At 36.3% G+C, this 15,501-nt stretch overlaps 1 protein-coding gene across 5 annotated transcripts in view; it reads left to right on the forward strand.

Moving 5' to 3' along the window:
• gigyf2 (GRB10 interacting GYF protein 2) overlaps positions 1–15,501 on the forward strand; it is a 343,857-nt gene that overhangs the window by 30,173 nt on the left and 298,183 nt on the right. For all 5 annotated transcript variants that reach the window (XM_039762266.1, XM_039762240.1, XM_039762245.1 and 2 more), the window contains exons 2-3: positions 11,957–12,022; positions 13,883–14,012. In XM_039762266.1, coding sequence (XP_039618200.1) covers positions 11,982–12,022; positions 13,883–14,012 — 171 coding nt within the window. In that variant the 5' untranslated portion in view covers positions 11,957–11,981. The remainder of the gene's footprint in view (positions 1–11,956; positions 12,023–13,882; positions 14,013–15,501) is intronic.

The following is a 15,501-nucleotide window of genomic DNA, read 5'->3' on the forward strand; positions in this document are numbered from 1 at the left end:
AGCCATGGTAAATCGGTACGTACTTCTTAAACTGACTTCCTCTTATACTTGTTTCAAGTATATATCTTAGGATTCTAAATTTTCAGAGAGCAGGAATATAATGAAGTGAATGGATTCTGTGCGGCGATAGCTGCCGGCGCCTCCTCTTAGTGCGGAGGAAGTCAGTTTAAGAAGCATAGTGATTAACAAGTAGGTCAAGGAATACAACACAAAGTATTTAATGGGCTACATGAACTTATGACGGGATTTGAGAAAATCTAGTGAATTAAAACATTGATTTTAGGATGAAGTTTAGTTTACAACATTCTACTTTAATTATAAAATAAACTTAAGAATAAAGTGGAAATGTCGACTTTAATCTACACATAAACGGCGAGAATAAAGTCAACACGTCGACTTTATTCTCAACATATAGTTTGTTTTTTTCTTTCCTTTGTCCGTATTTTTTTTCTTCACCGTGGCCCTAATGCAGTTTTGAAAGGCTTTACCACAAATAGCATTATAAATGCAAGTTGCAGTTCTATTATTTATGTATATAGCTTAGCTTGAAGCAAGGTCCATATTAATGCAATTTGCCTAAATGATGGTTCAGTTGGTAAAGATGTCATCAACAAGTTGCACTTGTTTTATATTATTTTATTTTTATTTGGGGAATACTGTGTAATGCACCTGGGCTTGAAGTAATAGTATTATTACTGGAAGTTGCACTATTATTTATTTTATTGTTATTATTTAGTAGTTTAAATATTGTGCAGTTTAATTATGGTAAAGTTATGTAAAAAGTCACTTTAACGTATCAGTGGACAGAGAATAAGAGTAACAGAAAGTGTTGTTGGTTTACAAAAACATTTACTATTTATTCCTTTTCTAAGACATGTTCAGTGCAATACAACTTTTGACAAGCACCTCTGGACATTTTACTAAGTCTAAATGCCTCTTTGGATGGTTGAAAATATGTTGTCAAAATTATAGTTTAAGTTGTTTGGAAAATTTGTTTAATAAATGGTTCTATATTTTGACTGCATCTGTCATGCAATGTGATTCCTTCTCTTCAGTAGTGCCACCCCCTTGAAAACTATCACTTTATGGGGCCATGCAAACCTGTATTAATACTTGTGTGCACATTCAAATTTTTTTTTTGTACAGTGTACAATGCTCATGACAGTGGAATAGGTTATTCTTATCCAGTCTACTGCAGTAATTACAGTAGAAAATGTGGTTAACATCCACTCATGCATGGGGGAAAAAATACCATTGAATACCGTGAAACCGGGATAATTTAGAAAAATACAGTAATATAGAATTTTGGTCATACAGCCCAGCCTAGTTAAGGGTGTACCATACACAGTAGAAACAAGGCATTTGTAGAAATATCCATGTTATTTTTCCCATGATTCAACACATCAAGAACCTGCCGTTGCTATTGGTTCATCTGACACAGCAAGCATGGTGTTATAACTGTACAGATGAAAGTCAATTCAGGATTTAGCTTGTTATAGATAACTTTGAGTGTTCATGTGCAGTTAAGTAGTGTATTGCCTACAGGTCCTAAAACTTATAGTGTGTATTAGTGATTTTTTTTTAATAAAGGGTGTTTCATAAAGTACACAGTTTTTAATTGTGAGGGATTTTTTTGTTTGAATGTTGTCAGCACTGTTCCTATCATTTTCGTTATCTTTTGTCACTCTGATTACAAGACCATTTGTTGTTTTTCTATTTAGCAGCCATAGAACAGTTCAGTATCCAGCAAAGCATTCTTATTGTAAAAACTCATTACAAAAATGGGGAGTGCTATGCAGAGACTGTCCGTAAACTTGGTGCAATCTTTGGATGTGACAGTGCCCGTACCGCAACAACAGTTTTGAGGTTGGTACAGAAATTCGAAGAATCTGGGTCAGTTGCAACCAGAAGATTGCCTGCTTGAAACCGTAATGTTCGAATGCAACAAAACGTTGCAGTAGTGCAAGACAGTGTGAATGTGAGCCCCGTGAAGTTGCTTCACCGTTCACAACAGCTGGGTATGTCACCATCGTCCGTGTATCGAATACTGAAAAAAGATCTTCATATGCACCCTTTCAAGATTCAGTTGATACAAGAGCTGAAACCAGCAGGTCTTGCAAAACAGCGAAGATTCACCAATTGGATTTTGGAACAAGAGGACGACAGTTTTTCAAAAAGAATTATCTTCAGTGATGAGGCACATTTCCATCTCTTGAAGTATGTCAACAAATACAATTGCCTTGTTTGGTGCGACGAAAACCCTAGAGTAATCCAAGAGCATAAAACACATCCCCTGCAAGTCACTGTGTGGTGTGGTTTTTGAGCTGGAGGCATGATTGGCCCCTTTCTTTTTTGAAGATGATGATGGAAATTCAGTTACTGTAAATGGCAACCGTTATCGGGACATGATCACTAACTTTTTGTGGCCTGCTCTGAAAGAAATGGAAGATGACAGAATTGATGAAATGGGGTTTCAGCAGGATGGGGCTACCTGCTATACATCCCGAGAGACAATCACCTTGATTTGTGAAAAATTCCCTGAGCGTCTCATCTCTCGCTTCACAGCGATGACCAAGAATGGTCTCCGAGGTCATGTGACCTCACACCTTGTGACTTCTTTTTATGCGGATATGTGAAGTCACAAGTTTACGTGAACAAACCTCAAACGATTGCCAAATTCAAGAGGGAAATTCAACGGGTAATCGGTGAAATCGATAGGGACATTTGTGAAATGACTGGATGACTACCTGCAGAGAAAGTGGAAGTGGACATATGCTCAATATCATTTTTCATTATTAAATCGAAGTATATGTTGAATGAAATTTAAATAAAAATTTTGAATTTTGCTTTTATTTTGGCTGATTTATTGCATTTTTAAAAACTGCGTACTCTATGAAACACCCTCTACTTCTGAATTATAGAAAATGTATACTATATTAATAATCCTGAGCCATGAAATCAGGTGGTAATAGGGATCTGGCTACTTTTGTTTTATTAATGTTCAAATTTATATTCTTATTCATATTCTTGCGTTCTTACTGTAGTGACTTGGCCAGTGAGGAAAGAGGCAGGTGAAACTTTGCAGGTGAGACTCTGCAAGGGGATTGGGCGAAGCTGTGTGTGCTAAAGGAGCTTACTTGAAAAAGCAATGAAAAGTGCTGTGGGTTGCATGGTCTGTCTCAGACAAAGTGAAGGACAGAAGTTGGCCAGTGTGGCATGAAGGCTTTTGAGGATAGTAATCTACATTGGAGAAGGGGAAGAGCAGCCATCTCTCGAGGTTAACAGAGGGAATTGATCAGGACCATTAAACACCTGGTTGTGTTTGTGTGTCAGTTTTTTCTATGATATATCTCAAGTTGTTATATTGTAATTTGTATGCTGTATGACGTAATGTCACTTTTTTTTCTTCAAAACTTAAAACTCTTGATTTTTGAAAGGATCAGTTTAAACTCGTGCTGTTAACGCACTTTCTACAGAAGGCTTATATATGCATTTTACAAACGTTAAACTGAGCAAATAAAAATAATGCAGAGATGCCAAAAATTAGGAAAATAAAATACTACAAAATCAATGACATTCCGTGCTGCTAACAAAAATCATATTTATGATTTGATTTAATGTTTGTATACAGATGCTTTTTATAGTTTATGATAATAAGGTAGCCCCACATTTACCATTAAGCAAAATAAGCACATGCTTTAGGGTATCAAGATGTAAAGTTAGCACCACAGACTTTTTTAAAAAAAGTAGAAAACTTTAAATACATTTTGGAATTGATTAAAATGGTCCTTATGAAAAGAAACATTACAGTAGAGATACCCAATGTTAGCCCGTGAAAGCACCTAAACTGAATTCTGTCTGAAAAGCATATGTATGTATATACAATGCATCCGGAAAGTATTCACTGCGCATCACTTTTTCCACATTTTGTTATGTTACAGCCTTATTCCAAAATGGATTAAATTCATTTTTTTCTCAGAATTCTACACACACCACCCCATAATGACAATGTGAAAAAAGTTTACTTGAGGTTTTTGCAAATTTATTAAAAATAAAAAAACTGAGAAATCACATGTATACAAGTATTCACAGCCTTTGCTCAATACTTTGTCGATGCACCTTTGGCAGCAATTACAGCCCCAAGTCTTTTTGAATATGATGCCACAAGCTTGGCACACCTATCCTTGGCCAGTTTCACCCATTCCTCTTTGCAGCACCTCTCAAGCTCCATCAGGTTTGATGGGACGTGTCGGTGCACAGCCATTTTAAGATCTGCTTTAAAGGCTCAGTATGCCACACTATGTTTCAAGTAGTTTATAAGAAAATGTATAACATCATAGCACTGTAATTTGAGCAAAGGATTAAACATTTCTTTATAATATATCAGTAAAAAATAAAAGTGCTTGCCGGATTTTTTAGGTAAACAAATTGAGAAAATTAAAAAAAAATCAAACAGTATTACATATAAATTCAGTCAGTATATATATTAAAATCTGCTTTTTTTTATTTTTCAGTCTCAAGTGGTTAATAAAAGAAAATGCATTGTCCCTGTAACATCCAACATCATAACACTATATTTTCTGCAGTCTTAAAAAAGTAACTACACCTGCCTATATCAGTGTAAATTGAAATTGTTTGCAGGATTCTTAAAGAAAGTATTAAACAAATGTAAGAAAATACGTATATATTAATAGTGAACATTTTCAGAAATTAAACTTGGATTGCACATGTTGTTATAAGTTTGTATGTATGTCAGTGCTTATTTTTTAATGTCAAGGTTTTTGTGGAGGAAGATGAGCTGGTCAACATGCCCCGCTTTCAGAACACTTCTCTGTTGTAACAGTCTCTTTCGGTGAAGCTTAGAGATTCCAGTACCTTAATTTTTACCTCCTCATACAACTTGGGCACAGCGATGTCAGTGATGTGTTGTTGGGAGGGTATGATGTAACGAGGCTCTATTTTATTCACCATATTTTGGAAGGTTTCATTCTCTACAACACTGAGGGCGCACATCTTTGCAAATAAAATAGTGTTGACTGAATTATTTTGTTTGCATGAGTTAAGGTATGTTTGCTAACTTTGCTGTGTGAACTTGTTCCATAGTGAGTTGAGAGGGACCCACTTTTTAACGCTTGCCATTTGCTGCTCCTTTATCTGTACATCAGCATGGTGTCTTGCTTAAGTGTGATCTCAGATTTGTTGTGTTCCCCTAAATCTCCTTAGTGCCTTCTTTATTGTGAAAGCCAATATGAGCCACAGGAGCTGGTCTAACTCCTCTAGATTCAGCCATCGGTTGTCATGTTACAAGTGAGCTCGGTTTGTTACTGCACAATCTACGTTGTCTGCCAGATCTGCACGCCTGAGTATTGAAAGCCTACATATGTCAACCCTTATGCTATTTCCTGTCTCAATTTATGTTGTTACGTTAGCTGCTATCTTGTGATCAGGGATTTAAACGCAAAATGAACGGTGTGCCTTGAATCTTTGAATGTAAACTAGTAATTAAAACTATGTTTTTGAGAATCGATGCACTATCAAAAAACATAATATTGCAATACTGAAATGTATCAATATTTTTTTACACCCCTTGTCCTTAGGTGGTAAAACTGAAATGAACAATGAGCCCAAAAGTGATTCGGATTCTGATCAATCTGAAAGTGACCCTCGTGTTTGACTGTATGTTGACCCTCCTTCAAATAAACCAGCACCAGCTTGTTTTGATTTTGTGGGGCAGCTCGGAATAAATGCAAAACGTAGACAGCCAAGACCCACTCACTTACCAAAAGTTATTTGTGGATGATGAAGTGATCGGCAGCATTTTTGTTTTAAATCTTTATGCTGAATAGTGTTGGGCAAATAACTGTACACCTAAGCAGTTTTCCCATTCAAACATATGGGAACCGGTAACATTTGAGGATATCCGGGCTGTTTTAGACTTCTTGATATTGCAAGGACTTGTAGTAAAGTTTTGGCAACATCATCCAGCACCCAAACTGAAGATGATTTGGGATATGTACAAGGCCATTGTAGTAAATTTTTGGAATGCTTACATTCTTTACTGTGTCGTCCATATCGAAAGTTTCATGGCTTATAAAGGCAGACTATTATAAATACAGTATATCGCATCAAAAAGAGCAAGATTTGGCATGAAGTTTACAAGCTTTGTGAATCTAATATAGGATGCATTTGGAATTCGGTTCTATACAAAGGGAAATACAATCAGTATGGCGTTGCTACATCGTCGGTGGTAACTTTGATGTATAGTTTGCTGGATCAAGGTTACTGTGTAACCATGGACTATTTTTATGCTTCACCAGACATCTTGCGTCAAAGAAACACTGACCCACATGAAACAGTACATTCCATCTGTACTGGCATTCCTGAAGAGTTTGGCTGAGCTAAATCACAGCCAGATGCACTAGTGAGCTTGGCACAAGGGTAAAGTTCTTGCACTAAAAGGGAAAGACAAGAAAGATGTTTGCCTTATTAGCACTGTACATGATGCAGTGACAGTCACTGTAGAAGTCAAAGGCAACAAGCCTTGTGCTGTGGTTGACTAAAATAGTACGATGGGCGGTGTAGATCGTGCAGATAAAAAATGGACTTTCTATCCCCTTATGCAGAGGCAACAAATACTTCAAAAAGATATTTTGTTATCTGTTGGAACAGTGCACTTGGAACGCATTTGTGGTTATACAAACAAAAAACTGGCAAAACTGTATCTCATGTAAACTTTACATGCCAACTTGCAGAGCAAATCATTGCTGCACATACACCATCCTCTATACTGCTAAAGCGACACTGTTGACCCAGCACATTGCGGATCAATCTAGAGTGTCTTAGTTGGTAGATATTTCATTGATTATATATCTCCAACAGGAAATAAAGAACAATGCAACTTGTGTTTGTACAGTGTGCTGTTCAAAAACTGAGCAATCTTGAAAGAAAATCTGCAAAGAATCACATTATTATTGTCCCGACTATGACACTGGATTATGTATTTCACTGTGAATCAAAATATACCACACAAGTGACTCATTTTGAAATTACATACTGTATTGGCATAATTATTATTATTTCTGTTATTGTTCATTTCATATTATTAATATTGTTTTTATTATTGGTATCTTATACTTTTAAGGTTTAATAAAAATGTATAGGTTTTTTTTTTTCTTTTTGGAAAAAATGTAACACTAAGGAGGTTAAGGATATTATTTCAGATTTCCAATGAAACCGGTTTTGTTCTGTTGTTTTCAACCCACCTCACATAAGTGATCAAACTTTGTTATTACTTATACTTGTGTAATGATGCAGAATTAGTCAATGAATTGGACTGACTATAAATGCAAAATTACTTGCCCAAACGTTCGTTTCAGGCCCTTATCATTTTTTTGATATTTTGTACCTGTGAATGATGGAAATAAAAGTGTAATCTTGCTTAAAATATTAAGAAATGTGTCATTTTTAACTTTAAGCCTTTTGGTGATCAGTTTATCTTCTGCTCACTTACCTATTCACATTAACAGACATTTTCGGCAAGGATGCCCAAACTTTTTCCTTTTTCTTAATTTCAAAGAAAAGTGAAAAATGCTGTTTCAATATCTAAACCAGTAACGGCGAAACTTGACTTGACCATTCTCCGTTGACCATTGAGCTTGACCTTCATTGACCATATATGTGTACAAAATTTTATGTCAGTAAGTCAAATGGTTTGGGAGCTGCAGGTAATTGTAAGCTGCGCCTGCTTTCCGAACGATATACTCTCTGGTCATAGGTCTTGTTTGTTGTAGCCACTTCCTCAGTCTCATTTACTGTTGCGATTCTCTTTCTTTCAATGTCGGCCTGTCTTTGTTGTATGGTCTGTTCCTTGCTCTCACTTACTTGAGCAATTCTGTTTGGCTCTGCATTAGCCTGTCATAAATGCTGAGCGCGCTCTTCATAGTTTTCATATTCTTTCTCTGTATGTTTAGCATTTGTTTGCTCAGAGGTTGATGCGCTTGCTGCTTCCTGAGTAGCTGTTCCTTTCTGCACCCTAGCAGCCCGCTGCTTCTGTTCTTTCGTCTGCATCTTTTTCACGTTAAAACTAATTAGGTCAGTTTTTGTGTTGCAATTACTTAGTACATTTTCTTTAATTTTTCATTTAAACTGGCACTTAAATCTTCAATCTACTTCAAGAATGGTTTAAGATATGAAACGGTAGAGGAAGTGACGGCGAAGGTGGTCGTGATGATGCCCACTAGCTGTCTGACTCAAGAATGATTTGAGATATGGAAAGGTAGGGGAAGTGACCATGAAGGTGGTAGGGATGAGAATGCTGCTGGCACGCATGTACCTCACGGCCACCCTGCTGCAAGCTGCCGAGAGTTGATCCTACAACAAAATAAAATAAAAATAAAAAGGGTAAGAATTCTAAAAGTCTTTGCTTTTAATGTAAAGCTGTAGTGCAGAGTTTCAGCGTAGTATATCTATACTAATAAAAGGCAAAGCCCTCACTGACTCACTCACTCACTCACTGACTCATCACTAATTCTCCAAGTTCCCGTGTAGGTAGAAGGCTGAAATTTGGCAGGCTCATTCCTTACAGCTTCCTTACAAAAGTTGGGCAGGTTTCATTTTGAAATTCTATGCGTAATGGTCATAACTGGAAGCTATTTTTTCTCCATATACTGTAATGGAGTTGAGCTCGAAAGCCGTGGGGGGAGGAGTTTCATGTGACATCATCACGCCTCCCACGTAATCATGTCAACTGACTGTCAATGCAGTTCGTAGAAAACCAGGAAGAGCTCCAAAAAGCACTGAAGAAAACATGCATTATATAATTGAGAAGGCAGTAAAACCATAAGAAGCGAGCGAGTGACATATACAACCATATTCATGAGTGCTGCTACTTCGGAAACAAAGCACGTGTAAACCTAAAGTTTAAATTAAGTTCGTAGACAGTCTGCCGCTGGCGTTTGTCATGCCAACGGGTAATGCAGGATACAAATTTAATGAGAGGACGCAGGATATAAACGAGAGTTTTGATCACTTTGTAACTAAGTTAAAATTGCAGGTGAAGGGCTGTGCTTATGCAAATTCTGAGAGACTGTGTTTGTGGGGGATTGACAGTTAAGGCGGGTGGGGGAGTCACGTCATCATCTGCCCTCCCATTCACCTCATTTCGCTCTGAGCTGAGCTCCGCACCTAACGCAGTGTTATGGAAGCGAGTTTGTGACGCTGCCACCAAATACTCACAGAAAAATCCACAAGTTAATACACACGCTGTCTCTACAGTTTCTCCACACTGAATCCTCCAGGCACTACTTACAAAAGGTTACATTGACAATCGTGTTACGTTATTTTTAAAATGTTTCCTTTTCTTCGCACAAGCACAGCTGAGAAGCGTCGATGCATGTAATCCATAACGCGTTAAAAAAATCACGCATTTAATCACACTGCATTACAAACAAAGGGGAACTTCTGTCAATGCATGATTTCCTGGTACACCGATTACATTGATCAGCGCTTCCCGATTCATTTTACCCTCGCACCCCCTTGGTTTGAGAAGAAGTATGAAAAAATATGAGGTTAAAACAGAAAAACAGATCACCAATTCAAGCTTTATGAATAATCGATTCGCCATCAATAATTGTTTTGGTAAAGCCATACTCCGTGTAATCCTCCTTCTATTTTATAATTTTTCCGCCACTAGCTATGATTAAATGAACGGTAAAAAAGTAAGAGCGAAGCGAGGGTGACTTATTCAGGCAGGCAGGCGACAGCTCAATAGCTCGAATTTGGATATGAGTAGGTTCTATTTAGTCGCCAGAAATATCTTTGTTAGGAATGGAAGTTGAATTTAGTCTTTAAATTTCTATGGTAAAGAAAAAGTTATGCAATGATGACTAAATTTAACTATATAAAGTCAAAACTTGTATATATAAAGTCATTCCCAAATAAAGTCAAAACCTGAGTATATAAAGACAGCGTTGGAATATTTCGGAATATATAAAGTAAGCGCTGGAATATATAAAGTCAAAACTTAAATATATAAACTCAGCGTCGGAATATATAAAGTAAGCGCTGCAATATATAAAGTCAAAACTTCAATATATAAAGTTAGCATCGGAATATCCATCCATTTCCCAACCCGTTGAATCCGACCACAGGATCACGGGGGTCTGCTGGAGCCAATCCCAGCCAACATTGGGCGCAAGGCAGGAACCAATCCTGGGCAGGGCACATGCATCATTTTCAAAACATTAACTGAACAGTGCTTTTTTAATTTAGTTTTCTGAATACGTTTTTGTTAACTTAGTTCAGTTCAGGGTCTTTTCAATCAATAGATTTTGACTTTCACTTTATATATTCAGGAGTGAGTTTATATACTCCGATGTTGACTTTATATAATCAGGAATGACTTTATAAATTCCGACGCTGACTTTATATATTCAGGTTTTGACTTTATATATTACGGGTATTTTGCTATATATATTTGATTTTTGACCTTTGACGTCAATCATCACCCCAAAAGCTGACAGTAGAGGTCACATGGTATATGTGTACCAAATTTCAGGTCAATAGGTCAAATTGTTTGCGAGGTACAGGTGATTTAAAATCCTGGACAGACAAATGGACAGCCACAGTAGTGTATTATATTATACTAGCCTACGCCCACCGTAGCATATGGCGGTGTACGAATAGGAACGGAAAATGGTGAGAAAGGAATTTAGAAATCAAGAAGAAAGAAATACTTCTTGCAAGATGCAGTTGTGAATAGGTGTTTTGCTGGAGACGACAGATAATGAGCCGAAAGATCTAACCGTAGAAAAAGCCACGTACAACAATAGTTTTGTTGCATGTATCTTGGACTTCCTGGAAATGTGGATGGTAATATGATAATTTTGCCCACATTTACGTTGTTGTTTTCAGCCTTTGCTTACAGTACGTCTGATAGTCCTTTGTATTGTTCCACGCGGAGATCTTGATGTAATCTGAGATAGTTGAGACGTGTTCCCTCTGTTTTAACTTGTGCATCTACGATGTACTGTTGGAATAGTTTTCTGCTGGAGTGCAAAATACTAAATGGAATGACTCATTGATAATCTGTATGTGTAAAATTGGCATTGAGTAAGCCTGATTAAGTTGGCGGTTCTTTTATCGGGAACATGTAAATCTTTGTGCCAGCCAATGTCTCCGTGAGGGAATAAAAGTGGGTAAACCATAGGATCGCAATTCATATTGAGCGTGGAAATCTGTTTACAGGAGTTGCCTCTGGGATAGATGCAAATGTCCATTTCGGCAGGGGTTCTCCGTCTTCTCCAATGAAAATTGCAGCAACATCGGTGTGACATGTTGGGGCATTGTATCGTTGTAAATCCTGCCCAGGGTTTCCCTTGAAAACCATTCATACAGATACTGTTGGATTGGACTAAGCGATTTCATGCATGTGTTTGTATGATTTAGCGAAGGGGTTGATGGTTCTTAGCATGGAATTTAGCTGGAGAAGTAAATTTTCACTGCATGCAGCGTTTGCTTTATTTTGTAAGCATACTTCAGTAGCTTGCGCTGTGTCAAAAACATACAACTGTCCATGTCCTGGAGAGGTAGAAGTGTTAGCGTAAAGTGGAAAGATTCAGTGATACATTTGCCCATGTATTTTGAAACAGTATGGTCTGTGGCCTGGAGGTTGAGTTATCTGTGAAAGAAGACAAGTAGGAATCGAGAGATGCCGTGTCGGCTGCGTGTGGGTGAAACCGGTTAGTGGAAGCAGGACAAACCAAAAGAGAAATATATATAAGAGATAAGATTTGTTGACAAAGACAACAATGACAACCATGAACAAATCCATTTTTATCTATTTATTTTTAAAATTCCTTAGCTTTAGACATGAGCTATAGCCAAGACATTTTTGTGCTTTTTGCTTTTTCTGTGTTTTTAATAATTTATGTATATGTCACTGTTTTTTCCCCTGCAGCTTTTTCAATAAAAATATTAAGACAATGGCAGCAGAAACCCAGACACTTAACTTTGGACCTGAATGGTAAGTTGACATGTCTCCATTGTTGCTTTACTGTCTTCACTGTAATGCGAAAAAGACAGGTTATAAATACTTAGCGTAATAATTCACAATGATGATGTCACTGAAGAACATAAAGAGATCTGTTATCCTTTCTCAACACAGATAAGTAAAATACCAATAAGAATCCTAGGAGCAGTATGGGTTGCAAGATTGGTTTCCATTTTAATTGTATAATATTTGACAATTTAATAAACTTCATTTAAGAGTAGCAGTGTGGTTTTAAAAAATGTAGTTTATGGAACATGTTAAATTACAATTGTTATTAGTATTGTTTTCAAGTTGAAATAAGCCACGTGCCTGAAAATTCAAATAAACTACATTAGGCATGTTTGGAGAAATATTGAAAACACAATTTCTCTGCTTCATAAATACAGGGACCCAGAATGCTGACAAATAATTTATATGTATTTAAAAGCACAGCAAAATGTGGAAGACCTCTTGAAATACAGTATGTTAAACATATAAAGTGGTGTCCATCTTACTGTTAAAATGACAGTTGGGTTTTTGTTTAGTATCTGAAAGTACATTATTTCATTTGGTAGAACAATTTTAACACATTTTTTTTTTCTTTAGCGTAACTGGTACCTAACCCCCACCAAGGTTGCTTTGTTATTGCACCAAGGTGTAATATTATAATACACCTTTATTCAGTAAAATGTTTTTCTTTTGATTTGAGTTTGCAGTAATTTTAATTGCTATAATTTTCCCTGGAAACTGTTCATGCAGTTGGGCTACTGGGATTTTTGTTTAACATAGACCACAAACAAGAATGATTGAGTTTCTTGATTTAGTATTAATTTTACCCATATAAAAAAACACCACGCTGGTTTGACCTAATGCATATACGGGAAGCTATATATAAATATGGCAAGCGTGTGAAAAATGGGTATACATACTGTAGCTGTACTTGAAATGACGCTGGTTTTAAAGTGTTAAAACTGTCTTTTTTAAAATTCTTCTTTTCAGGAAGTCCTAACTTTTCTTTTGAAAATATCAGAATTCATTTTTCCATAGTACTCTTAAGAATATGCACTTTGTACAAATTATCCTCAACAGTTTGTTGCCTTTGGTTAGGTTCTCTACATACCTGTATGTCAGTTAGGAAGCGGAAGGTTTTTTTTTCTTCCTTTTAGCTGTTGGTTTGTAGGGCAACTGGGTAGTTTAAAATTAGAGAACCCAAGAAAATTTTATAATACACACAATTTTGGTTCAACCTCAAGGTTGTTGTCTTTATATTTTTTTGCATAGATTTCAATGAACGGCATTTTAAGGCTTATTACTTGTTTTTTTAAAAAATATATTCATCCATTTAATGGAGTTGCTTATTTTTTTGGGTTGATTAAATGATATTCTTGCAGAAATGGGTCAGGATTCATCTTCCGACTAGCTCACGACCCACTTACACTAAATTCTCCTACTGGGCCAAATAAATGCATGGCATGTGGGAGAGAGAATTATGTCTATAGTCCTCAACACAAAAAAGGGCAAAGTTAATCATAATCTCGTATATACTTTCTGACTGTTATAAATTAGTAATGTTTTCACTTGTAATAGAGTTTCATTAAGTGCAGTACCATAATTATAAGAAGAGCAGCGCAAACACCAGCATAAACTGTACAGTGTATTCTGGTTTCCTTTAGAAGCTTTTCAATTTTTTCAGTTTAATAGAAATGTCCTAAGATGTAGTGCAATTGATGAGACTTTCGCATTTTGAAAATATACATTTGTGCTACAAAGCAGTACCTTCAAACATATTGTAGAAAGTAATGTTAATCTTGCTAATCATAATGCTATATTTTTAAGTGATTTTCTCTCCTTCAGGCTCCGTGCTTTGTCAGGTGGTGGCACCGTTACTTCTCCCCCACTCTCCCCAGCATTGCCAAAGTACAAGTTAGCAGACTATCGTTACGGAAGAGAAGAAATGTTAGCACTTTATGTAAAGGATATTAAGGTAAGCAAGCAACCAAGCTTGTCTGATTGTTTCTTCATCTTATTGGGGTTAGAATTATATGATCATGATGTACTACCTGATTTATCTTGCCATATGTGCATATAAAATATATTAATTTCCATTTTCTGTTTGGTAAATGACAAATGCTGAATACGGCCAATATTAACCAAGTCAAATCCAAGCATTATATTTTGGGCTGCAACAACTAACCATCATAATCGATTATTAAAAATGTTGGCCAGTGATCACTATTATTGATTAATTAATTATGTCATTCGACTGAGTACATTGCGCTGCACAATTATGTCACTACTTCATTCAGTTTTATAAGCATTTAAAAAAAGTCATACATTAAGCAAGTTCCAGAAAAGAGAGGGCATCCTAAGAGTTCCAGAGTACCTTATTCTGAATGCAGAAAAAAAAGGTTGTGAGTTGCAGAATGTCTAAATCAGACCTTGTATGGCATCAGAGCACAATGGAGATGCACAAACATTTGAATAGGATACATTGGGTTGCAGGATCTGTGCAGGACGAAGACTTGCCGTCATCCCATTATGTTGAATGTTACTTCAGTTTTATTTGTACAAACACATGAATGGAACGTTTGCTAGGATAGGCATGACCAAACATTCGATTTGAATTGAGGAATAATTCGAATCATAGTCTAGCCCTGTACAATCCAAATGAAACACTAGCATATGCAGCAGAATTTAAAGATAGGCGACTAAAAAATAAATGTCATTAGCCACTAGCTAGTAAACATTCAGAATTTCGCTTGTCATATTTAAGTGTTTTGTTGATGCTGTCACCTTGCTAACTTATGGTGCTGCATTACATGCTTACAGACGCATGTGTATTTACAGAAAGTGATTGTGAATGTGATTCTGAATACATAAGCCAAATTGCAAGTTTAGTTTATCTATTGAAAACTGTTGTGTTTTTAAGTAAATTTTGTGTGTGTGAAGTGTTCATTGCACAACCAGAGCCAGAAGTGCTACTAAGTGCTTTATCTCTATTTATTACTATTTATTTTCAATGTGTGTTATGAATGTTGTATGAAAAATGTATAGTTTTGCTTAAAATATCTTTATGTAGTTAATTTTTTTAAAATACATTTCTGAGAATTGTGTACAAATGTGTTTGATGAAAAAATCCATTTCATGCACTTTGTGTTTAATTTCAAATGATTTTTTTTACAATCTATCAAATTTATTAAATATCAAAATAATTGCCAGATGAATTGATTGTCAAAATAGCTGTTAGTTGCAGCCCTAATTATATCAGTGCCATATCCTTATATATAAAAGCAGTCGGGATTGTCCTTCCGTCCCGTGAGTGCTACGCAGATGCGGAGTTTCACACACGCCCCGTCCATTTTGCAATGCACGATGGGATTTGTAGTTTCGTTTTTCCAGGTAAAAGATGATTTTCTACTCCAGACTGTGCGATATCTTCTTCTTCTTTCTTACTATGTAAAAGCGGTCGGGAT

This window comes from Polypterus senegalus, chromosome 1, assembly GCF_016835505.1.
Source record: "Polypterus senegalus isolate Bchr_013 chromosome 1, ASM1683550v1, whole genome shotgun sequence".
Lineage (NCBI taxonomy): Eukaryota > Metazoa > Chordata > Cladistia > Polypteriformes > Polypteridae > Polypterus > Polypterus senegalus.